A 26,901-nucleotide genomic window follows, 5' to 3' on the forward strand; every position below is an offset into this window, starting at 1 on the left:
TTCCTCTGCATCAGAATCCTCATAAGCAGAGAGGGGTTGCATGTCTTCATATTCAGATGCGTCAGAGTCATCAAACTGCTATTCAGATAAAACTACTGGGAACAGATCTTATTTTCTTTTGGAAGGGGTAGCTTGGCTTCCCCTGATTAGCATTATAAGGGTCCTCCACCATTTTAAGCATTTGAGACTGAGACAAGGAAGCAGGTGTCTGAGATTAGGTCATTGGTTTCTTCAACGTGCTTCATACTCTGGGCCTTAGAAACTTGGCAGTTTTCGAAAGAACGGTAGACGCGAAAGAAGTTTTCTGTTTCTGTCGAGAATCTGTAGTGTGAAGTACTTCCTCAGAAGCTGGTGCCTGCTCAGTGGCTCCAGACCCATCCAAGGTAGAGACAATCGCAGGATCCTTAGTCAAAGTAGAGTTTTGCGGCATACTAGACTCCAAAAGTGTCTAAGTAGCGGCCTGCGAATCCAGAGAAGCGGCCGTCAGGGGCTGAGAAAGCACCTCACTGAGGACTGGAGAACTGACGACTAGCTTAACGGAAGTGTCGTCGGGAGGTTTGGACCTGTGCGGTCTGTTTCTGTCTTTATCCTTACGTTTTTTCGGAAGATCTGCTGTCAGATGGCTTACAGAAGCCTTATCGGAATTCGAGGACTGTGAGCGGAAATATCTAGCTACAATAAGAGCCCAACGACGTACAGTTCTGGCATTGAACAAAGCACAAAAGCAACAGCGAGGGATGTTGTGGTCTGGGCCTAAGCAAGTGACGCAATAAGAATGAAAGTCTCGGTGTGGTACTTGCTTTCCACAGACGAGACAATTGCTAACTTTTTCTGACATCAGTTAGAGAAAGAAAAAAGGATCCCCAATGGGGTACTTAACTTTAGAAGACTTCATCTTCAACTCGGAAGATGAAACTCAAGTAGCAGCCGACCGGCACTTGTGTGAACTGCTTCTGATTTGGGCTCCTCGGGCAAGAAAGACTGATGTAATGGCATTGGCTGCCTTACTTTATACTACTGATGACCTGACGTCAGTCCTGAAGCGACAGCAACCGACATAGAAATACTACGCCTCTGGTATTCGGGCCGACTGAGGGCTACCCTGGCAGGGTTAACCCTAAATGTGATGACTTCAACAGTGAAACACGAACATCCTTCATCCTCACACATGTCTTCTGTGGGAACTCCTGAGAAGGTCCAAGTGCCTCCTCTTACATGGCTGTTTTCCACATTTTGTCTGGTGAGACTCATGTGAAAAGAAACAAGCAGATGTACCAGACATGCTGAAAGTGTTACCCACAAGTCCATCTGTCCTTGTTTTGGAAAGGGTGCATCAGCCTTATTGCCAGCAGAGATTAGTGATCTAGTGAGACTGACATCTGTGCTTTTGTCTCAGGAGCCCCTCTACCATCTGGATTTCTAGTGAGCCTGCAACATGATTCAAAGTCGACTTCAGATCTGCTGGGCACACTGCATCTACAAAGTTGATGCCAGTCACCACCAGTAACTTAGGTGAAGTCAAAAATGTCAACCTGCCCCTGACCATGTGATATCAACCCTGGCTAATGGGGTTGAGGTACTACTTGCTCCCAAGGTAGACCCCAGTAAACCAACTGCTTGGACTGAACAAGTTCATCCTGACTCACTATCATCATCAAGAATACTGATGTCATCATCTCTGGCACTGAAAGTGCAGCTGATGTTAAGGTTGCTGGCTCCACAGTCACAGCCCAAATTTGGACGGACAAACCAGTCAACAATACCTGGCACTGCTCTGTTTTTCCATCTGATCTCTTCCATCATCAGTGGAAATGTCTAATGTCAAAGAAGGGCAATCTCCATCTTGTGATTTTGTAAATATATGGGGTGTTTAACGTCATTAGAAGAACTTAAAACATGTTTTCCTCAAACATCCTGATTTGGATTTACCAGTTCACAGGAGTGAAGCTTTGGCATCAATAGTCACAAAATTTAATTATGCTACATTTAAAATCAAATCCATTTCCAATGTAAGAAATGTGGCATTTACACAGCAAATTTATGTATTTTGTATTTTACTTATACAGTTTTATTTATTTATTTATTTATTTATATTTTGCAATGGTAGAGTGATGGAATGTTTTTTCTTCCGGTTTGTTCATTCTGTTTATTAGTTTTTAATTCATGGTGATTTTATTCTTGGAAAAGTGTGTTCCATGTATTGGTGTTATTTGATCTTTTTGGATTGTTTAATCCATTTTTATGCTGTTGGATTTCAGATTTTTATGTTATTAGTTTCAATGTGTATCTTGACTGAAAGAACTGCTGAAAGTAATAAAAATGGATTCCCTTCACAAGCTTGAAATTTCAAAACTGCGAACTGCAACTGGTCGAGACCATAAGATAAAGTTTTGAAACTTCAAGCGTTTTGAATGGAGATTGCGGAAAAGTAAATTTACCATTTTCCTCACTGTGGTGCAACCTTGGAGTTGGTATATTTATTTAGTAGGGGGTGTGGGGGGTGCAAAAACGTAAAAATGTTTTTTTTTTATTTTTTTATTTCAATTTCAAAGTTTCAAATCTTCAGTCTTATAGTCTCGAAAATTTACATTTCGAAGTTTTGAAACTTAGAGTTTGTAAAGTAGATCCAATAAAAATACATATATAAACAATGAAAGAAAAGGTTGGTCAGCTCTAGTGGTGAAGACAAAAGTTTAAGTCCTGTCAGCATCTTAGGTGACAATAGTTTGATTATCAGCTTAGGCATGTGATAGAGCTGGCAGCACAGGACGGTGTATGCAGCTGCTACTGGTTGGGTGATACCTAGTGGGAACAGTGAGTGCAGTATATGCTACTGAGCATGGGCTGCCACTGTGCACAGGCACATAAAATAGGGGATTCAGCATGTGGAGGCATGTTTCCAGCAGCAGGCAGCATGAAGACGATCTCAGGAAGCTACTAAGGTGGATAGATGCTCTTCACCATGGGATGGATAGGCCATTCTGCAGGACCAGAACACTTTCTCATTCCCTACCACCAGACTCCTGCATTGTGGAATGGATGAGGTGAAAAGGCTAAATGGGCAGAAATTAATGGACCAAAAGGGTGGAGGAAGGGAAGTTAACAGGTGACACCCAGCAGTACAACATACAGATGGCTGAAGCCCATGACTTCCTTAAGACATTATGACTATCGAAACCTGTTTTACTCTTCGGTATGTCATCTAAGGCCTCCTAAAAAGCCTGTCTTAATAGAACTGCATCATAAAGAAGAATGTACAGAACAGCCTACTCAGTTCTTCCTTTGGCAATGCCACCCAAAGAAAGCACATCCTAGAGACTGCTGCCCTGACAACAGCATCAGGGCAGTCAAAATTACAGTAGGCTATATGGAAGCCTGCTGAGGATGTAGATGGAAGAGCCTGAACCATAACCTCAGAACACTGGAGTTTGGTAAACTTCTTTAGAGCTCTGTCTAGGACCTGTTCGAACAGACCCAAAAAGATCTCCCAAAATATGCTTAAAAAGAAAATCCGTCAAATCTCTGGGGAACTAAAAGAAAGTGCAAGAGCCTTCTCAGGAGTTAGAGGTTCAGAATCTGGGTGCAACCAGGTTACAAAGATTGCATCCTATAAGGTAGATTCCATTAAGGGAAGACCAAGGTTTATTTAATCCTCATAATTTTCAAACACATGCTTAAACCTTTGTGGTGAAGACATGGCAACAAAAAGCTAGATCATAATGGATTTCATCAGCCTAAGAGTTCCCCCAAAAAAGAGTTAGGTTATTTAAGGGTTGAGGCCACATGGAAAAAGGTCTCATCCTTTTTTGATACTGAAACTAGGATTTCAAATCTCTCTGAATACACTGTCATGGTGAATTCAAAGGAAGGAGGAGACACCACCCTGAGCCATCTCCAGCAGCGGACAGTACATATCCACACTCATATACACGCATGTGTATGCATATTATGCACATATATATATATATATATATATATATATATATATATATATGTACACACACACACACACATACACACACACACACATATGTGTGTGTGTGTGTGTGTGTGTGTGTGTGTGTGTGTGTGTGTGCGTATGTGCATATATATATATATATATGGGTTCCCTTTAAATCATTGAATGTTCAGAACATCGAAGTTCTGATCATCGAGACCAAAACATCGAAGGTTTAAAGTGGAAGTGCCAGGTAAGTGAGATTGTGGAATGTTGGAGTGTGTATGCAGGTCAGCATGGTGCCCTGCATGTTGTGTGTGTGTGCCATCTGAGTGTTGGCAGTGCAGGTAGGGTACGTGCAATCTCCCGTTTAGGGCTACCGCATATAGCAGTAAACTGGAGATTTCCCTTACCCCACTGTAGTGCGATCTCTGAGTTGGAATATTAAAGTAGGGGGGTGTGGGGGGCAAAGCCCCCCCTGCATAACATAGTGTTTGTGATTTTTTTTATTTTTTTATGGTTCATTTTGAATTTTCGATGTTCTGGTCTCGATGATCAGAACGTTGATGTTCTAACATTCGATTATTCAAAGTGAATCCATATATATATATATATATATATATATATATATATATAGACACACACACACACACACTTGCTCATACATCCACCTACCGAATACCTAAGGAACTGAATGGGGAACTGCTGCTGGGATGTCAGCTCTGAAGAAGGTACATGCAAAATGTAGCATCATGCCACAACAGACCTGATCTTATAACCAAGCTATACTCCTTATCCTTAACAGCATGCTCAAACACCTGCTCACTCATATCCACAACAGTCTGAAATCCAATGTACTGATGCAAACGTAGGGCACCATGCACAGGAACAACAGGAAGGACATTTAATTTTCACCTAGTAGACTAAGCTGCAATGGGAAATAAGAGAAGCTGAGTCAGGCTCAAGGTCAATCACAGAGCCATTGTCAGGGGACACAACAACCCACTACATGCCAAAAGGCAAGACTTCCATGCACATCTGTATGAAGGATGCAGAGTTCAAACTTTCAAATTCACAAAAAAAGTGGCTGCCACGGATTTTTTTTTTTACCTCCTAAGTTGCTGTGTGACCATGTCTACTGCTCTTAGGTTATCCCTCAGTGGATAAAAAAAAGACTGTGACCAGGAAAAGGGTAAAGGCAAACAAGGTAGTAAATTAAGTCTGTGGAAGCTCTGACTGAATACCTGTCCTCAATCACTTGCAATTTAATTCCACTTAGCTTGTACTGTCATGGTTCTAATAGTGAGATAGGCTTCAAGCTTCTCAAGTCTTCTTCAGCAGAAAGTATGGATAAAACAGTAGCAATGTTTAGATGCCATACTCCTTCCCTGGACAATAAAGACAGAGCCAGTACATGTCCTGATCATTCTGCTAGGGACTGCATGTACACTAAGAAAAGTCTGGCTTCTGTTTGATCAACTGTGGGAACTTTTCCAAAATATGTTTGGCTAGAGAGATTAAATATGTCAACCAGAACTTGGGAGTGTGGGCGGGTATGCCTCTTACACTGTGTGACATCAGAATGCGCACTGAGAGGGTGAAGGCACCTAAGGATTAAGAACACAAAAAACTCTCTGCTTAGAAAGTGTCCTTCAAATGTTTAGGATTTCATCTTCTTAGAAAATTGGTTTCTTCAAAAGACATTCTTTAGATAGAGATCTCCTCCAATCCCCCCAAAGAGGGATGGCATCTCTCTCTTTTCAAAAGAATGCATTAAATGCCTTAAGGGAATGAGTGAGACCTAGTCTCAGATATCTTTGAAGTCTCTGTATATGTCACACAGCTTCCAGATCATATTCATGACCTAGACAAAATGTGCAAACTAGGTGTAAGGTTTGCTTTGCTATGTTTTGCCCATATCTGACTGGCCTGAAAAGAGAAAATATCTCCATGGAGACTGTTAGTGCATCAAAGTAGTAACAGAAAAGCTATTAAATTGATCTAAAAGAGTGAAAAATTAGCTTTCTCTTCATACAAATACTGATGAAAAAACTGAAGAAACTAAGGACAGGTACAAGCAAGCAAAATCTGAGGGTAATGCTACTCGATTCTAGAAGTCTAAACCTCAAAATGCACTCACTCGAGGCACTCCTTAAAATGGAGAACATTGACATCTGTGCAGTGACAGAGACCTGGTTCAAAGCTCCAGAGAGCACCCCTGCATTACCAGGCTATAATTCATACCACACCTTTCGGCCACCAAACCCAGACCGAAACACTAAAGGTGGAGGCGTGTCCATATTCATTAAGGATATCCACACCTCCAAGCTAGTTGCTCAGCATAATGCATCCGAGATTATCCAAGTTCAACTAACTCTAGCCAAAACTGCAATCCAGATTGTAGCTTGCTACAGACCCCCCCACCATACCCCAGGATTCCCACTCCTCTTTTCTTGATACACTGGAAAATATTAAGGTACAACCCAACACTCTAATAATGGGTGATTTCAACTACCCTGCCATTAACTGGGAAAACTACTCATGTACCAACTCTTTTTGCTCAACGTTTTCTGGAAATCATCAATTCCAACCCCTTGGATCAACTTATCCACACCCCCACCAGGGGCAGCAATATCCTAGACCTGGTCATCACCAACATGGGTGACTGGTGTTCCACACCAGAGGTCAGGCTCCTAGACATCCACATCCCGCTCCCACCCTCCATTAGGAAAACAACCGTAAAAAATTTCTCCAAAGCTAACTTAAGACAGAAGTGGCAAACTTCACGACACCCATGCAGATGGACAATAGAGGTACGACTGCTGAATCCTACACAAATGCACTTTATAAGCACTTACACAAGTGCATGGATCGTGCTATCCCTAACAGAACCAAGATACTATCCTCCAAAAAAAGGAAGCCAATCTGGTAGTCTTCTGCCATAAACAAACTCTACAACAGAAGAAAGAAACTGTTGCAAAAAAGAGTAAAATCCCACGACTGGAGGAACTCCCTGGTCAGCCTCAGTAAGAAGCTGAGATCCCTCATAAAATCCTCCAAAGCTAGTTATGAAAACAAAATTGCCACTGATTCTAAAGACAACCACAAAGCATTCTATAGCTATGCCAAGAATCTCAATGGCAACACTCAGATCTGCTCTGAGTTACAGCACAATGACACTAAATATACAGAACCAACTGATATTGCCAACATCCTGGCAGATAGGTTCAGTGCTAACTTTACCCCCCTCTCACCCCCTAAAGGGCCCATCTTTATACCGGAAGAATGCAAGGTTCCTGTAATCACGGCTGCACAGGTAAAAACCTCACTCGCTAAAGCCAAGAACACAGCATCCATGGGACCTGACAACATCCCAGGCTGCCTTCTACATGAACTACAGAATGAACTGTCATCCCACCTAAGTATCATGTTCAATCATAGCCTCATCTCAGGCTTTGTGCCCATTGAATGGTGCACCACGACAGTTATCCTACTCCACAAAGGGGGGGGGGGGCCACAACAGACCCCGGGAACTACCGCCCCATTAGCCTGACGAGCCTGGTCTGCAAGGCCATGGAACGTATCATCATGGAACTCATAAACAAAGAAATTGGAGATCTCCAAACTCTGGACCCCACACAGTTTGGGTTTGTAAAAGGCAGATCATGTCTCCTAAACTTGATAGATTTCTTTGAAGTGGTCACCAAAGCCATAGATGAGGGTAAGGTGGTTCACACAGCCTATCTATATCTCGCCAAGGTGTTCAACACCATCCCCCACTCTGGAATTCTAGATAAACTCACTAAACTAGGTATAAATCCCCATGTCACAAGATGGGTTGCCAACTGACTTACTGACAGAACCCACACTGTGAAAGTAGCAGACTCCAAATCAGACTTCAGACCAGTGACAAGTAGAGTAACACAGGGTTCAGTCCTGGGTCCTCTCCTGTTTGGTATCTACTTCTCTGAAGTACAGGCTAACACAGAAGGTCTTTGGCTAACTAAATTCGCAGATGACTGAAAACTAGGAGCCATAATTGAAACTCCTAATGATGTGGACATCCTACAAAAGGGCCTCACTGAGACAGCTGCCTAGTGTCAAAGCCATGGTCTCAAGCTCAATGCCAAAAAGTGTATTGTCATCTCCTTTGGTAAAAACTCTGTACCCATGAACTATCACATAGGCGGTAGTCTACTCAACACCAAAAGTGTGATAAGAGACCTTGGGACACAAGTGGACAGTAGTCTCTACTTTGATAATCACATCACCACAGTAGTCAGGAAATCCTTCTAAGTGGCACACCTCATCAAAAAAGGTTTCTCATCCAGAAAAAAAGAGGTCATTGTTCCCCTCTACTCATCACTCATTAAACCCATTATAGAGTACAACGCCCCTTTTGGTATGTACCTCACAAGACATCTTACAACAACTGGAAAGGCTGCAAAAATATGTCACAAAAAGGATTACTGGCCTCAAACAGATGCCCTACGCAGACCATTTCAAAAAACTCCAGCTTTACTCCGTCGCATATCGCCTACTCACAGGCGATCTCTGCCTAACATACAAAGCTATGTCAAACCCAGAGCTGTTGGACATGCTCCACTTAAAGAAATCCCAATCCCTCCGAGCTACATGCTCTAGGGACCTAAACCTTGTCACCACAATAAACAGAACATGCTGGAGGGATAGATTCCTGTCCCAGAGACGTCCCATACTCTGGAACAGACTACCTATGTCAAACAGAGCTCCTCATTAGCACTCTTCAAGAAAAATCTTGATGATTGGATGGGTAATAGGAAATTCACCCTGGGGATCATTTCTGTGGTTTTGCTTGACAGGGGCACAGGAAAATAATTTTCTTGGGTGGCAAAAGCCAGGGTACCTTTTTGGCTAGGCTTGTATAGGCCCTAGGGCCAATAGCCTAGTACCTACCTATGAACCTATGGAAAGTGATACTTATCCACTTGCAACCCCCTGTTATAATAATGGATAGATCTCAAAGAAAGCTGCATAATTGCTCAAAGAATAATCCAGTAGGGTGCAGTCAGTCCCCATGTTATACAGGGATAATGCCATGCCTACAACACAAGTGACACAAGTCCAATTAGCGGATTGCGCGGCTGGGGGGGGGGCAGAAAGTTCTGGCTCACCACAATGGTGACATCTAGCAGTAGCACTAGGTATTACCCAGTGGAGTCCGAGCTGGCTTAGCCCACACTGTCATAGTGTAGTAAAGCACTAGGAAGCTAAAGAGATGATAGTGTGCTGAGGGTCACCTCTCCTTGGGAGGACAGAAATCACATGCTCAGAGAAACGGTAGAGGATGAGGGGATACGCCCATGGAGAAAGTTTAGGAACAGCCCCTCCAGCCCAGCAACCTTGCATGCTCCCTACCACTCAATCTCTCCAATGAACAGTGGGTCATTTGGGGTTCCCAAGCATGGAACGGATGCACTGTTGGGCTCTTGCATTGCCCAGCAATGACCAGCTCCCAGATGCCCAAAAGAAATGGGACAATAGGACGGAAGTAGAGGAGACATCAGTTGAGGCCTATTAGAGGGGACAAAAATATAACTATCCACTGGATAATAACCATCTGGTGAAAGGATGTTCTAAAATGAGAAAAAAGCTCACACAGTGCTCCCTTCCCAATGGTATCCCAGATGGTATTTGGTAGCAATGACAACCAACCAGTAGACAACAACCACAATTTATTAGATGGATAAGGTTTACAAAGCACAGATAAAAAACAATATCAGGTTAAGCACTTTCACCCTATATTGTAGCTATGGGTGCAGCCTGTGCCCCTATGTTTGAAAACCTAGTGATACATAATTGGGAACAGCAATATGTTATGAATTCATCTTTCAGTGAATATCAAAAATCGTATACTAAATTGTTGGATGACATTTACTTTCTGGAATGGACAGTTTGAAAAAAAGTGATTTTTTTTCAACTATATCAACAAAACAACAGATTTTTTGAGGTTCACACATCACACAGAAACTAGAAGTATTAACTACCTTGCTGTAACAATTCTTAGGCTTAAAATATTTAAAACAATATATAGGAAGCTACGTTTTTCTAACACATACGTTAATTTTCATAGTAGTCATCCATTTCACATAATGAAAGATTTGTTTAAGGGCCAAGTAGGAAGAGCAGCAAGAATGAGCTCCAACATGGACTTATTTAAGGCAGAATACAAAAACATTTACCATACATTTTTATATATATGTTATTCAAAAGAACTTCTAGAAATTTTAAAAGGCTGGGGAACTAAGTACCACCCACTTATTAATTCTGAACCCCCAATCTTAATGGATCATAACATTAAAGACCCTAATAAGAGGGGACTAAACATTTTCTTAAAGCCTTGACAATAGAACAGAACGACCAAAATTTTAAATAATAATTAGAATACATTTAAGATGGATGATGAAATCTACACAAAGGTAGGAGAGAAACCAAATTTTAAATACAAGACTGGGTGGAATATTAAGAAAAAGTCAGCAAACCAGTCACATTACCCAAACATGGGACAAAAAATGTAGTTCATGTAACCAGTGTAGTTACATAATAGAAGCACCTAACATCACACTAGAAATTTATACTGATTTTAAACTTTCTTTGATGAGAGGCAGCTTTTTAACAAAAAGAGTGATTTATTTAGAAAAATGCATGATCTGTCCTGCCTTTTACGTGGGCAAGATCAAGCTGTGTTCTTTGTAAAAGGATATACAAACACAATTAGATATAAAAACAAAAATATGAACAACACTTTATACAAACTCTCTCTCATAAGCACTGGTTTTAAAATAATTGCTATTTGGTATTTTAGAAACAGTTCCTATAAATGAAAGAGGAGGTAACTGGGAAAATTTTATAGGCTACAAAGAATTAATGTGGCAGTTAAAACGATGTCGGAAGACCTCCATGAATTAATGAACACATTTCTATCACACCAGCTTTAAGGCTTAAAAGCTTTACATTTTGGTATATTAGGATTTCAGGAAGTAACTTTTTGGAATTTTATGCTTTTTAACATCCCACGGTGTTCTTTTTCTTAGTATTATTTAGGTTAATCTATTTATTATTATTATTACTTTTGCTTTTGATAAATAACCCCAATATACACAGTGTCCTAAAAGCCATTTACTACTTTGACATGTTTATTTTTTTTAGACTACTAAAAAAAAAGTTTATTTTATTGTTGTTCTTTAATTCCTACTGTGTTTTTTACTTTTGCATATATATATATATATATATATATATATATATATGTAACATTCAGTAATTGATGGCTTTCATAAGAATAAAGTCAAAGCAATCTTTTTTACACTAATAAAATTTAGTATAATGTATAATTTACTGTAATTTCCATAACTAATTGGTTTTAAAAGAGTTTCCATAGAAACTAATTTATCTAATCAATTTATTTTGGACATGTGACCAATTACTCAGAGTATATAAAATCAGGGTTTCTTTTTGAATGTGAAAGATGGTTCTGATGAAGTCCTGACAATATAGGACAAAAGAGCTTAACCTGATATTGTTTTTTATATAAAAGTCTTGTAAACTTTATCGATCTAACAAATTTTGGTTGTTTTTTACTGGTCGGTCATCACTGCAACCAAATATCATCTGGAATACCATCGGGAAGGGAGCACTATGTGAGATTTTTTCTGGGTTTATTTGTTTATTTTGCTGCATGGACACAAGCTATACATTTGTTTTGATGTTCTAAAATGAATAAGTACTTGCTGGATGAAAATGTCCCAAAGATCAACACAGGCTCATTTTTGGCACCATGCGCAACACTACCTAAGAAACTGCGGAGGAATGTAACCAAGAAAAAAATCAGCTTTCAATTCTCAGAATTATGACCGCCTGCATACTCCTTACCATGTCACTTATCGTATGTTTATTACAGATATTCCACTCTGTTGGCAATGAATAACCCAAGAAAACATTTCACCAGAGGGAAGCAAAACTTAATGTGGGTGTGGGTGAGAAAGCCCAGTTACTTTTAAGGTCTACTAGAAAACAAAAATGAAAGGTATGCTCTTATCATAACACTAGACTTGTAAAAAGTGTGTCCACTTTTAGTAAAAGACAGGACAATATGCTACAGGCATTAGGACTGCACAGCACCTGGAACTTTTCAGTTTTCACTCCTCCTCCCACTATCTATCATGCAGTTCAGCTCCCATCTTTCCAGATTTTCTCAATGTGTGGATCAAAAGTTACACTGTGGGATTGCAAAGGTAGGACACCTAAAGACCGTCTGATCCCCCTGCACTTTGGCAGGGGGAAGGCTGGATGGGTTTTGTTACCAAGAACAGACGCACTTCTTACAACTCTTACATTGTAGTAAAAAAATATATTCAAATCTTAATAGGAATGGTCTGTCTCTGGTAAAAGGACGTAGTCCCCCCAGCTGCATACCTGGGTGGGCCAGGAAGGCAAAAACATCATTCTGTCTACAGCAGCCCTAAGTGAGGATTGTGCCTTGGATATGATACCCAGTTAATACAGTGCTTGGCAAAGGTACTTAGGATGGACCAGGTGGCCTGTGCACAATTATTATTCACCAATGCTTTTCCAAAGATGAAAAATGATACGGCTACTGCTAGGTTGAATGGGGCTAGGGGATGAAGGTAAACTGTGTCCTCCTTTAATGCAGTAAAACCTTATACAATCTGAATACCATCTGGAAAGAGCGACTTTGGATATTTGAAGGACACTTTATGGGGAAGAAGTTGGTTCCTGCTCAACCTGCCTGTCAGAATGTCAGGTATACCTTGGACTGTGTACCTCTACCAGTCCTACGTGCCTGTTGATGTACAACACCCATTGTCATGATGTCTGTACAAACAGTCACAAAGCCTCAAGGAAGGAGTAATATTACCAATTTAGCAATTATTTGCTTAGAAAAAGATCTGCTGTACCCATCTTTTTGCAAAGAGTACAGATAACTGGTCTGTTTTTCTTTTACTTTTGTCCAGATACTATTTTATCTGTCTATTCATATCAAGGGAATGCAAGATCCTTTCCCCTTTGTTTATAGGTGTAGGGTAAACAATGGACGTGAACAGCCTGAGTCAAGGATACCTCAATCACTGTTTTAGGTATGAAAGAAGGGTTAAAGAAAAGTACTGCTCTGTCTTTGTGGAGTCTCTTTGCAAATAAAGGCCTGTAGTTTAGTCTTCTGAAAGAGGTGGTCGCAACAGTTTTTCAAGATAGATACTTGAGGGGTGCGGCAGTAGATAATTCAAATGAGAGTACTGTTACATCTCCTAGACCATAACTGAAACCCATCGTGGACAAGGCGCTTCTTTAAGAGGTCTCAGGTCAAGACACCTCTTTAAAAATTGCTTAACAAGCAGTCTAGAACACAGCAGATGTTCCTAATGCAGGAAAGCTAAAATAGTAGAAGCATGCTCTTCACTGAAGTGTAAGGCGATCCTGATTTGAAATGGACACTGATGGGTGGTTTGGATCCATGCCCCCTCCTCTGGCAACAAAAAAAAAAAAAAAAAAAGACTTTCTTCCATTTTACAATGCATGATTTTCTTGCATTATGTTTCCTAGCCTCCCTTAAGATAGAAAGCATGCTCTTGGAGATATTGTGACTGTAGGGAATGAAAACTAAATCACCTGCACTTTCCAGCCCAAAGGTCTTCAGGTTGGGGTATATAATAGACCCTTCATTTCTGTGCAGGCGAGTCATGTGCTGAAGCAGCTGTAACAGCTCTGTGTTAACCATACTCAATAGGAAGAAGAACCAGTGCTGTTCTTAGCCAAAAGGGGCCTATCAGTAGCATTTCTGGCTTGTCCTTCATTACCTTTTGTATTACCCCAAGGAGAAAAGGGATTCAAGAAAGTGTGCATAAAAAGACCTAGCCAGATGATGCAGAAGACATACATTTGTAAAAGCCCCTGGAAATAGTGCCCTTGTGCAAAATATTTTGTAGTTGTCTGTTTTCTGGAGAACCAACAATGTCTACTTCTAGCACAGTTCATCTATGGACTGCAGATGGGAAAATAAACATGTCTAAAGTCAGTTTGTAAGGGTCTGTTAAGGTTTTGCTCAAGTGAACTGCCAGCATGTTGTTCTGAGAATAGATACAGGATGCCTACAGGTTGCATCTATCTCTTGGGCCAAACAACATATATCCATGGCTAGACTGCATACACAGTAAGAATGTCTTCCTTTGCTCGTTTATGCACCACATCAATATGGTGCAAAATGTGAGAATGTACAAAACTCCAAGTTTCCAAATCTGTTTCAGAGTCTCTGTAGCCACAACCACTACCATCACTTTCTTCACACTAAATGTCTTTTCTTTTGAAACCCATCACAAGTCTCCTGAACCCTCAAATTTCTAGAAGTTGTCCCTGATGCTCTGGACAATGTGTTGAACATCAGTAGTATTACTAAAAAGACAGCTACATACAGGAGGATTGACTATTGACAGAACAGCAAACAATCAACCACACTGGTTTATTAGGCCAACAAGTACTCTGGAAGGATAACTAAATGATGCTTGTGGGTCTGTAAATAAGAGCGCTGTCACTCTTTAAAAAGACAAAGTAACTGAGCGGTACTGGCCATTATGCTAAAGCCTTCATAATCACTCCACTACAGAAAAACAGTGGAACACTGAAAAATAAAAACTGTCCAGATGTGTCTAAACATTAGATTACATAGCAGGGACATTTTGTACATCTTGCCACAAACCTCTGCTATACCTAGCAGTAAACAGAAAAGTTCAGCATGATGAAACCTCACTGTGCCACATGCCTATGGCATATAACAAGGAGATGTAGAAAGCTGTTAATCAGGGTGCATGCTACTGGAGGGCAACCAGCATCCTACATGACTAATCCTTAATAAAAAAGCTAAAATAAGAAAAAAAACTGATGCAGGGCTTTGGAGGCCAAAATGAAACTACACCAGTAACACTATGTAACCTAATATTGTATCATCCAGGTATCTTTAACAAAAACTTTAATAACTCGCTTCAGATAATCTATTGACTCCTACAAAAATGCAACAAATGCCTGAACAAATCAAATGGCTTTGGATCTATTTTGCTTCTATAGAAAGATAAATGCTAAACAGTAACACTGCTAAAAGCTGTAAATTCGACAGAACCCCTACTCCACCCCACAAAAAAAATACACACAAAGTGCTTACTTTGTTTTCATGATTGCGAAGTCCAGATACACACTGATTGAGAGCCAGTTTGTTAAAATCATTATTTCCACATGCCAGTACTTTTCCTGACTGCGTAAGGAAGAAGGTACCATCAGGACTGCATTCAACCTGGATAATACTTAAGCTTTTTGGGATATCAACCTAAACAGACACACGAAGACATGAAGCATCTCATATTAGCACACTTGCATGTCACAACACGGAATTAATTTCATGCAATCAAACAGCAAGGGTAGATATGACAGAAACTTGATATGATAAACAGCAAGCCCTGTAAGCAAATCACATTCCAACAACATTAACATAATCTTCATCTGCAACATCATTCCAAATTAGTACAGTGAAAAATTGATATAAAGAGACTAGAAACACATACTGTCTGTCTGTACTTCATTTCAATTTAACTGAGGTGGAACTCTGATCCAGATGGAACATTTTCAGATTCAGCCCAGGCTGTACAAAGTTATACAAAAAAAATGTCATGCAAAAGTAACAGTTAGAAAGAGCATGCTCTTCACTAAACAACAATGCTAAGATGCTACCTACATATTTATAAAATGCACAAATAACTTGAAAAGAAAAGAGTAGAGTGAACAGTGGGAAAGAAAAACGATGCTAGCCTTAAGGAGAGTTAAAGAAGGAAGATGTGGGTGAGGGGATTAATGTATGCTGCATGAGTCCCAAAGATAGAGAAATTAAAGCAATTGTTATGAGTAAGGGACTATATGATGTATGGTGAATTAGGTAAAGACTTAATTACAGAAGCAATTCCAGACAGCTTCTTCATGTAAAAATGTTTTTTTAGCTACTCTTGAAACTCCTGCCAAGTGGAGCGAGAGAGAATTTTTTACTGGGAGGTAGTCTCAGATACAGGGTGCAAGGTTCGAGACTATGGTTTAAAGCAAGAAGTCTATTTTGTCGGGTAAATGGAAGGCGATGATGTTATCAAACCATGAACACAACTGAATCTTATGGTTAGTTGACATGCCAAGAAGGAGAAAGACTTCAGATTTAACAGTCTGTATATGTGAAAGAGGTTAGCAGTAGAGTGGAAATTTGCTGGAGAGGTAAACATTATAGGGAAGTTCTTTCTTGGGAGCACTGGTGATAAATATGCAAATACTGTTAGCTGTGGTTTGGAGGAACAGCAGTATTTTTCTTGGACTTGCGGGCAATAGCTGGAAGGCTGTACTCTAGCATCTAAAAATATTAATACTGTAGAGCAGCTTTTCAGTATTAAATGATTTAAAAGCAGAACATCAGACTCATTCCCATAATATCCACAGATCTAGTAGAAGACTCTCCTTAATGGGTCTTTAGGCTGGGTACTACTACTTTCATGTACTGGAATTTGAAAACTGTTTCTCAACAAAATCCTGCAAATCAGGGCCATCCACATGCTCAAGAAGTAATGCAATGTGCTGGCTATGGGTCTATATCAATACATGGAACCGTCACTTCAACAAATGGCATTTCCGACGGAAATGCCATTCATCGAATTCCCCTCATGTAGGGGCTGTGTCACCCACATCCCCTGCTAATTATATACACAACCTCCAAGATCACACTACAGTGAGGTAAGGGCAAATTCCCGATCCTCAATGTACCACACTCTCAGTATGAACAGTTCGACATATGGCATGTTCGATGTAAGTGCACTGAAAATGACATTCACTGAAATGATTTTTCGATGAACTGATAGGGACCTGGTGGCTACATAAGCAAACTTGTCCCTGAAACCTGCCATTTTACCACATCTAGCAATAAGCAAGAATCTCCTGGAAAAACAAGAACTAATATAACACCAAATTATTAAACATTTAAATATAACTGAAATAAGAAGACAGACTCCCCCAACTTCCAGGGAACTCTAAAAGCAGCTGCTGATGGAAAGTCCACTCATTCATACGGGGATGACGGGAAGTTATTTACAACTACTATTTGCAACAGTGTCAGTGTCAAAAAAGCACAATTATCTTTGGTGTAGAGGGCTGTGGGCTCTATTCTCACACCAGGTAGACTGATTGCTGACACTGCAGTGCAGCATAAGGGGGTGCTGTACTCCTGAATGTGCTGTCTTTTGGACAAGACATTAAACCGAGGCCCCATCTACTTGCATTGGCAGTAACTCAGGCAGTTGTAAAAGATCCTATGGCACCTAACAAACAGAGTAGGGGAAGTTTCCCAATGCCCTGACCAAATTTCCCTTACAGTATAAACACCACCTCAGGTCTCCCCTTTAAAAAGGTTACTAGCTTAATGGGACCAACCTGGTCAACAAAGCATAAATTAAAAAAAAATTAATAAAATGACTACACGTACAGCAACTGGTAAGGTAAGAAACTACACTTGTATGGGGGTAGTCACTAAATGTCACTGTTCAATCATCAGGATCACCTGTGCAGCACAATTCCTTACACATGGGAATCAGTCACAAGTGGTCATCACTTCTTATGGTCCAGTTTCTAGATTAACTGAATGGAGCTGGTCTCCTCCCTAAAGTACGGACATCAGCAGTATGTTCAGTTGCAAATACTTATTTAACAAGGATAGAATAGTGTTCCCCATGGACCATTTTCAGCCTTTACCTAGGAGTGAATATAGAGCAAAAAAGAACAGAAATGAAATAAAAAATTATGTAGCACAGCAGATTAACCATGTAATACAAAACAATATATAATGCATCATGTGACAGCATCTGAAACAGATATGTTTTAGTACAACAGATCAGCAGCTGAAGTAGCACATTATATACAAACATGCAAAATGTCCACAACATAAGAATGCCTTTCAGTGGTTAAGTTGCTGTTAAGTATGGGGCCTTTTGGCTATGTGGCGTCTTCTCAGAAAGTACAGTTTTGTACCTACCATAAATGTAGATGTTCGAGTGCTAATACAGCTGCAGCAATCACAGAAGGGTTTTCAGCCGTCAGGCGGTCCCTCGGTCGGCCGAATTCCAAAGTCTTGGTCCGGCGTCGGTTGTCGTCGCTTACTCTTCTGACGTCAGTGAGACTAGAGTATATAAGACACAGCCGACGCCATGTTCTTCAGTCTTTCTTGCCCCAGATGTCAGGTGCCCCCAAAAGGAAGGCAATACATAAATAATGCTTATCCACATATACAAGCAATGCAATATAAACCAAAAACAGTGGAAGCAAGCAAATAAAACATAGCAGGATAACCCAGTCAGGTAGTATGAAGAGGTTGTTAGGCCCCATGCCTTTACCAGGTGGGGAAGGAGGGAGGGAAACCTGTACTGCAGCTGTATTAGCACTCAAACATCTACATTTATGGTAGGTACAAAACTGTACTATGTTCATCGTGCATACAGCTGCAGTAATCACAGATGGGTAGAGTCCCAAAGCTATGCATAGGGTGGTAGGTACTAGGAGGAACTGGGTTGAGCCAGAATGCCCTGCAAAACAGCAGTGGCAAAGCCTGCTCTTGTTCTGGAATATAGAGGTAGGTGGTAGTGTTTTGTGAAGGTATGTACAGAACTCCAAGTGGCTGCCTCCAAAATATCTTTGGTAGGAACTCCTCTGAGGAAGGCTGTAGAGGTAGCTGTGGCCCTGGTGGAGTGTGATCTGATACCTGTAGGAACAGATTTCCCATGATAGGAATAACAAAACCGTATGCAGTGGCCAATCCACTTGGAAATAGTCTGTTTTGTAACTGGTTTCCCTTGAGCCCCTACAGCACAGGACACAAAAAGTTGTTCTGATTTCCTGAAGGACTTTGTTCTGTCCAAATAATAACGTAGCTGCCTATGGATGTCTAAAGAGTGTAGCAGCCTTTCCCCTTTGTTTTGAGGATTGGGAAAAAAGGTAGGGAGGTGTATGGCTTGATTTAAGGCCACCCTGGATACCACTTTTGGGATAAATGATGGGTTGGTACGAAGGGAAACCCTGTCCTGATGGAAAATGAGGAAGGGCTGCACCGCCATGAGGGCCTGTAGTTCAGAAACCCTATGAGCTGAAGTGATGGCCAGAAGGAAGGCTGTTTTCCAGGACAAATATTGCAAATCTGTTGAGGCAGCTGGTTCAAAAGGAGGCAATGTTAATTTTTCTAGTATGTAGTTAAGGTCCCAGGCTGAAATTGGTTGCTTCCTTGGAGGTCTTATATTCTTAGCCCCTCTGAGGAACTGTCGTAAGAGTGGGTGAGAAAATAAAGGGGGATCCGTGTTGAATTCTGCAGAAATGGCTGAGGCATGTATTTTTATGGAGGAGAAGGAAAGTCCACTGTTCAGCGGCTCAGCTAGATACTGTAATACCTGAGGCAAGTTCAGTTTTCTAGGGTCCTGGCCTCTTTTCTCATTCCAAGAGCAAAACCGCTTCCATTTTGCGGAGTAAGCTTTTCTAGTAGACGGCCTTCTGGCCTCCAAAATGACATCCTGCACCTCCTTGGAGAGTAGGGTCTGTTGTGGTGTTAAGGAATTTTCCATGCAGCGAGATTGAGTGTTTTCAGCTGACTGTGAAGAATTTTGTAGCTGTGCTGAGTCAGCAGAAGAGGCATTAGAGGCAGGGACCAGGGAGGAGTATGTGTTAGGCTCCTCAGGAGTGGATACCAGTGTTGCCTTGGCCAATCTGGAGCAATCAGTATCATCCTCGGTTTGTCTGTTCTTGCTTTCAAAAGCACCTTGGGCAGAAGAGGCAGAGGTGGGAATGCGTAAACTGTCCATGCTGTCCAACTGAATGAAAGGGCATCCACTCTCCAGGCCTTTGGATGAAAGGTCCTTGAACAGAACTTTTCCAATTGATGATTCCTGTGGGAGGCAAAAAGATCTATGTCTGGCCTCCCCCACGCTTGGATTATTTCTGTAAACACCTGAGGATGTAATTTCCATTCGTGTGGATCTGTCAAATTTCTGCTTAGATTGTCTGCCAGTGTGTTTTCCAATCCTGTCAAGTACTGTGCTTGAAGTTCGATTTGTCTTTCCAGAGCCAAGTTCCAAAGAGTCATGGCTAGTCTGCACAAGGGGTATGGATGTGTTCCTCCTTGTTTGTTTATGTACCACATTACTGTGGTGTTGTCTGTTCTTATAAGTAATTGTCCTGGATGCAGGAAGTCCTTGAAAGCTGTAATTGCATTTATTACTGCTAGCATCTCTTTTTGATTGATGTGAAGGTGCTTTTCCTTTTGGGACCATCTGCCCTGAATGCACCTGTCCTTCATGTGCGCCCCAGGCGTAATCTGAGGCGTCTGTGGTTATGACTTGTTTTGCTTGAGGCTTGCAGAATGGAAGGCCTGTGTTTACTTGACATGCTTGGGCCCACCATAGAAATTCCTTTTGCAAACATGGAATTATTGGTATAATTGTTTCCAAACTGTGACTGTGTTGAGACCATACATTTTTTAGGTACCATTGAAGTTTCCTCATATGCAGCTTTGCACATGGGATTAGAAGAATGCAAGATGCCATGAATCCCAGAGCCTGCAGGATTTTCCTTGCAGTAAGCCTGGTACTTTTTGCTAGTATTTTGAAGTACTGAGATAGTTGCCCCTGTTTTTCTGGCGTAAGATATGCCATCTGGGTGTTTGTGTCCAAGTTGGCACCCAGGAAGGTTATTTTCTGAGATGATGTTAGCCTTGATTTCTCTCTGTTGATTGTGTATCCCAGAGAAAGCAGTAACCGTGTCACATATGCCGGATGTTCCAGAAGTATGTGTTTGCTGTCCGCTTGGATCAGGCAGTCGTCCAGATAAGGGTAAATTTGTATCCCTTGAAGTCTGCAGTAGGCAATCACTGATGCCAGGCACTTTGTGAATACTCTGGGCGCAGTAGATAAGCCAAAGGGCAATGCAGAGAATTGATAGTGGATTGAACCTGCAAGAAATCTGAGGTATCTTCTGCAGCTTTGTCTGATTGGGACATGCAGGTATGCCTCCTTGAGGTCCAATGTTACCAGCCAAAACTCCTTGCCCAGCATGGGAAGAAGTTGCTGTAATGTGAGCATCTTGAATTTTGGTGCAGTAGAAATGTGTTTAGGATGGATAAGTCCAAAATGGGTCTCCAGTCGGTTCCTTTCCTTGGTACCAGAAAAGTCTTGAATAAAACCTTGACCTTGTTGGTGCGTAGGTACCTTTTGAATAGCTCTCATGTTTATGAGCTTTGAAATTTGCAGTTGTGCCTCTGCCCTTTGATTTTGTGGCAGGTTTGGCATGCCTCTCATTTTTGGAAGAGTGTGAAATTGAAATTTGTAGCCTCTGTTTATAATGTCCAGTATCCATTTGTCTGTTGTGACAATATGCCAATTGCTTGCAAATAATGCTAGTTTCCCTCCCAAAGGTGCTGCCAGCTGAGACCTGCTTGGCATGGAAATGAGGGAGTCATTGGGTTTGCTTCCTGTATTGTTGTGCACTGTCTTCACCACCTCTTGGTGCTGGAGTTTGCCATTGTCTGCCTCTATATGATCCTTGAGATTACCCTCTGCCCCTTGTGCGTCTGTATCTACCTCTTTGGGGCTTGTCAGTGGCTGGAAAGGACCAGTTTTTTGAAGGCCAATTTCTGCTAAAACGTGGTGGTTGGACCTGTAAGAAAGCTTTGACAGTTTGCATAGATTTGGCTTTTTCTTCCATTTTCCATAGTATCTCCTCAGCATTAGTACCAAATAGTACATCCTTTTGTAAAGGAGCATCTAGAAGTTTAGCTTTCACATGATCAGGCAAATTTTGTTCCCTAAGCCAGGCATGTCTGCGAATGACTGATCCTGTAGCAGCCGCTCTACTGGAGGCCTCTAGGGCATCATAACGACATTGTAAGGTGCGTTTACCCACTTGCTCTGCACTGTGCATCATATCTTGTAACTCTTTTAAATCTGGTTGTTCAGGTTGAGACATTTTGTTCCTTAATTGTGATAACAGGTACTGTTGATATTTAATCATATGAAACTGACAGTTTAAGGCCCTCATGGCTAGGGTGGCCGAGGTATATACCTTTTTACCCCATCTTTCTAAAGATCTGGATTCCCTTTCTGCAGGAAGTGGATTCTTGGCAGTGGAGGCCTTCAATCCCTTGGGGCCTTGTGAAATGGTTTCAGGGTCAGCATTATGGCTTTTGAAGAGAAATTGGTGAGAGCTGGGTACTCTGTAATACCTATCAGGTTTGACTGGTGCAGGAGGCAGAGAATCAGGGAGACAAGCCTCCAAATAGACATCATCCAGTATGTCCAAAACAGGGGGTATAGCCAGAGGTCTGTGTTGAGGTAACCAAAGAAATTCCCTAAGTCTTTTCTTGGAATCTGAAAAGTCTTGTCCTTCCCAATGGAAGTGTTCCCTCAAGGTGTGCAAGGCTTCCCCAAAGGAAAAATCCTCAGGAGGGGATACCGAAGGAATGGACTGTTCTGCATCCGAATCCTCAAAAGGAGAATAAGAGTGTTCCTCTGCATCAGAATGTTCTGATAAAATGGATCCCTGATCAGAAGAGGGAGAATCTTCCTCCACTCTGGGCCTCTTGTCAGGAGGGGGATGAGAACCTCTGATAAGAGTAATTAAATCCTCAGCCATTTTTAGCATCTGTTTTTTAGGCATGGGTCCTGAAGATGGGCCCTGTGCAACAGGCCTCGTGGGATGCCTGGCTGTTTTGGATTTAGTAAAGGCCTTAATTGAAAAAGAAGATGAGGGCCTAAATACACCATGGGTGGAGGTGGACCTGTCCACATTAGTAGGCTCTACATTAGCAGGGGCTTCGGTAGTAGTCTGGGAAAGGGCCGAGGACCCAGCGGTCTCGGGTACAGAAGACACCGCCAAAGGAGTGTCGTCGGTAGTCAGGGACTGCAAAGGCGTCTCGCTGAGAACCGGACCACATGTAGCCTGTTTTGGCGTGGTGTCGGCGGGACCGCGGGCCTCGCGTGTCGGTCCTTTTCCTTGCGTTTTTTGGACAAAACGGTAGTCGGAGTGTCCGACGACATTTTATAATCAAAAGCTTTACCAAAGTAGTGTTGGGCGAACTCCGCCGACGCTTAATAGTGCGTTTATTGAAGGTAGCGCAAAAGCGACAGCCCGAGACGTCGTGGTCTGGGCCCAAACAAGGTATGCAGAGGGAATGGAAATCCTTATGCGGTATTTGCTTCCCACAAGAAATACAATTATTAACTTTTTCTGACATCGGTCTGAGGCAAGAAAAGTTTCAACGGGTACTTAGCTTTAATGAAGACTTCGGTTTCCAATTTTTTTCGTAATTCAGGAGCTGGCCGACCGGCACTTGCGAACTGCTTCTGCTTCGGGCACCACGCGGCAAAAAAGACTGAAGAACATGGCGTCTGCTGTGTCTTATATACTCTGGTCTCACTGACGTCAGAAGAGTAAGTGACGACAACCGACGCCGGACCAAGACTTTGGAATTCGGCCGACCGAGGGACCGCCTGACGGCTGAAAACCCTTCTGTGATTACTGCAGCTGTATGCACGATGAACATCCAATGTTGTCTGGGCCAGAAAAAAAGTGATTAGAATAATTTTAAGCCCGTTTGACCCTATCCCACCTTTAGAAATAACATGGGAATAAGGGCTATTGGGGGAATGTATATAGGAAGAGGTCTGTCCAGTTGAAGGATAAGGTGCCCACTCTTCATGGCCCTGTCTGTTGGGATCTTGAGCAGAATTTCCTTAACCATCTGTTTTCTGTTGAAGCAAAAAAGATCTATCATTGGTGTCCATTACAGTCCTGCTTATAAGAGGCTATGGGTGTCAGCCAAAGATCTATAACCAGTCTGCACAGAGGTATGAATGCACTTCCCCCTGTTTATGTCTGTCCATAATCTGTAGTGGTCCTGGGAATATTGTGCATTTGAATGCTTTCATAGCCATGACGACAGCCATTGCTTTCTTAAGGTTGATATGTTGTTTTGCTTGCTGCTTGCCCCAAATCCCCTGGACTCTGAAGTCTCCCAGACATCCCCCATGCACTAGTGGAACTGTCTATCATGGTCTGTGTTGTCCCTGTCAAGAGAAATTGTGCTCCTGGGTTGCTGTGAACGCTCTCTTCCCACCACAGAATAACCTTTTTTAGACACGTGAGCATAGGGTCATGGTTTTTAGGGGATGATGATGCTGAGACCATGTGTTTTTAATAATCACTGCACCTTTCTCATATGTAGCTTTGCCAAGGGGTCATTATAATACAAGAGGCTATGTAACGCAAGGCCCAGAGGAATTCCCTTGCAGTGTTGAGTGCTTGGAGCGTAGGTCTCTTACGTATTTTGAAGGAAAGGTGACTTTGTCCTCTGAGAGGAAAGATTTCATAGATACTGACTCCCTGAGTGCTGCAAAGGCATTGTCTGGTGCCGGACATTTGGTGAAAACTCTTGGAGCAGTAGATAAGCCAAATAGTAAGGCACAAAAAGTACAGTTGTGTACCTACCATAAATGTAGATGTTCGAGTGTATTCACTGTTGCAGTCATTACACTTGGTTATCCTGCTGGCAGGCTACCCACAGTCAGCCTGAATTCCAAAGTCCTGGTCCGGCATCGGTTGCTGTCGCCTCTTTCCTGACGTCACTGCGCCAGGGGTATAAAAGATGCAGCCAACGCCATTTTCTTCAGTTTTTCTTGTCCCAGATGTCAGGTGCCCTCAAAAAGGTAGGCTAAAAAAAATCTGATTATAAAAAAGCATGCACATAACCTTCATCTACAAGCAAATTCATCTACAAGCAAATACACCACATAGGTTGTACAGAATAGAGAAATACAGATAAGTCCCAGCAATGAAAGGGGGATGGTGGGAGGGGAACCTGGACTGCAACAGTGAATACACTCGAACATCTACATTTATGGTAGGTACACAACTGTACTATGTTCATCGTGTTTTACTGTTGCAGTCATTACACTTGGGTTGAATCCCAAAGCTGAGGTTGGGTGGCTGGGCCTAAATAGAATTAGGAGTGGCGATGAGGCCCTGCACAACTGCAGTGGCAAAGCCTGCTCTGGATTTAGAGAAAAGAGGTAAGTGGTAGTGCTTTGTAAACATGTGCACTGAAGTCCAGGTTGCAGCCTCCAAAATGTCCTTGGCTGGTACTCCTCTAAGGAAGGCTGCTGCTCTGGTAGAATGTGGCCTAATGCCCTTAGGCACTGATTTGCCATGTTGTGAATAGCAGAAACGAATGCAGTGGCCTATCCATTTTGAAATATTCTACTTTGAAATAGCTTTTCCTTGCGATCCTGCAGCATATGCCACTAAGAGCTGCTCAGTTTTTCTAAAAGCTTTAGTTTTGTCCAAGTAAAAGCATAGCTGTCTGTGTATGTCCAAAGAATGCAGAAGTCTCTCCCCCTTATTCTGCGAGTTTGGATAAAAGGTAGGCAAATGTATGGTTTGGTTGAGAGCCACACTGGACACTACCTTAGGCATAAATGTTAGGTCTGTCCTTAGAGAAACCCTGTTCAGATGAAAAATAATAAAAGGTTCCACAGCCATTAGTGCCTGTAACTCTAAGACTCTTCCTGCTGAAGTTATTGCTAGGAGAAGAGCTGTTTTCCATGATAAATATTTTATCTCAGCTGTATTGGCTGGCTCAAAAGGAGGCAGTGTGAGTTTTTCCAAGACAAAATTGAGGTCCCATGCAGGTACTGGAGCTCTCCTTGGAGGTCTTATGTTTTTGGCCCCTCTGAGATAATGCCTTAGCAGTGGATGAGAAAAAATAGGTGGGTCCGTATTGTAATGAGCTGAAATGGCAGAGGCCTGGATCTTAATTGATAAGAAGAATAGGCCTTTGTCCAGCATCTCAGTTAGGTATTGGAAAATCTGAGGAATATTTGGCACAAGCGTGTCAATTCCTTGTGCCTGGTTCCAAGCACAGAATCTCTTCTATTTGTGGCCTCTCTAATCTGGCTTTCAGCAGCACCTTTGCCAGAAGAGGCAGTGGAGGAAAGGCATACACTGTTAATGTTTTCCAACTGAATGAGAGGGCGTCCACTTTCCAGGCTAGTGTGTGGTATGTCCTTGTGCAAAATTTCCAAAGTTGGCAGTTTTGGGGGTTGGCGAACAGATCTATGTCTGGGCTCCCCCATTTTTGAGTTATCATTGCAAATACTTGTGGATCTAGTTTCCACTCGTGAGGATCTATGATGTTTCTGCTTAGATCGTCTGCCAATGTGTTTTTCTTTCCTGGCAGGAATTGTGCTTGTAGTTGGACTTGGTAGGTCAGTGCTGTGTTCCACAAGGTCATTGCTTGCCTGCATAGGGGGTAGGAATGTGTGCCTCCTTGCTTGTTTATGTACCACATCACTGTGGTATTGTCCGTCTTTATTAGGAGTTGTCCTGGATGTAGGAGGTCCTTGAAAGCTGTTAGGGCATTTTGTACAGCTAGCATCTCTTTTTGAATGATATGTAGATGCCTTTGATCTGCAGACCATTTGCCCTGAATACACTGTCCTGCCATGTGTGCTCCCCAGGCAAAATCCGATGCATCTGTTGCTATAGCTTGCCTGGCTGTGGGTAAGGTAAAAGGCTGACCCTTGTTGAGGTGACATGCCTGAGCCCACCATAGAAACTCCTGTTGAAGGCAGGGAATGAGTGGTATTATTGTTTCCAAGCTGTGGCTGTGTTGAGTCCATACGCTTTTCAGGTACCACTGTAATTTCCTCATATGCAGTTTTGCAAATGGTATTAGTAGTATGCAAGATGCCATGAATCCCAAGGCCTGCAGAATTTTTCTTGCAGGGAGTTGGGTCTTTGTTGCCATCATTTTGAAGTATTGAGTCAGCTGTCCTTGCTTGTCTGGTGTGAGATACGCCATCTGGGCCGTT

At 42.0% G+C, this 26,901-nt stretch overlaps 1 protein-coding gene across 1 annotated transcript in view; it reads right to left on the reverse strand.

Moving 5' to 3' along the window:
- The window catches only part of NEK9 (NIMA related kinase 9), a 1,697,515-nt gene that overhangs the window by 738,072 nt on the left and 932,542 nt on the right, over nt 1-26,901 (reverse strand). The window contains exon 14 of the mRNA XM_044073912.1: nt 15,144-15,305. Within this exon, the coding sequence (XP_043929847.1) occupies nt 15,144-15,305 (162 nt within the window). The remainder of the gene's footprint in view (nt 1-15,143; nt 15,306-26,901) is intronic.

Source organism: Protopterus annectens, chromosome 6.part0, assembly GCF_019279795.1.
Source record: "Protopterus annectens isolate FY-2018-M chromosome 6.part0, PAN1.0, whole genome shotgun sequence".
NCBI classification, from domain to species: domain Eukaryota; kingdom Metazoa; phylum Chordata; order Ceratodontiformes; family Protopteridae; genus Protopterus; species Protopterus annectens.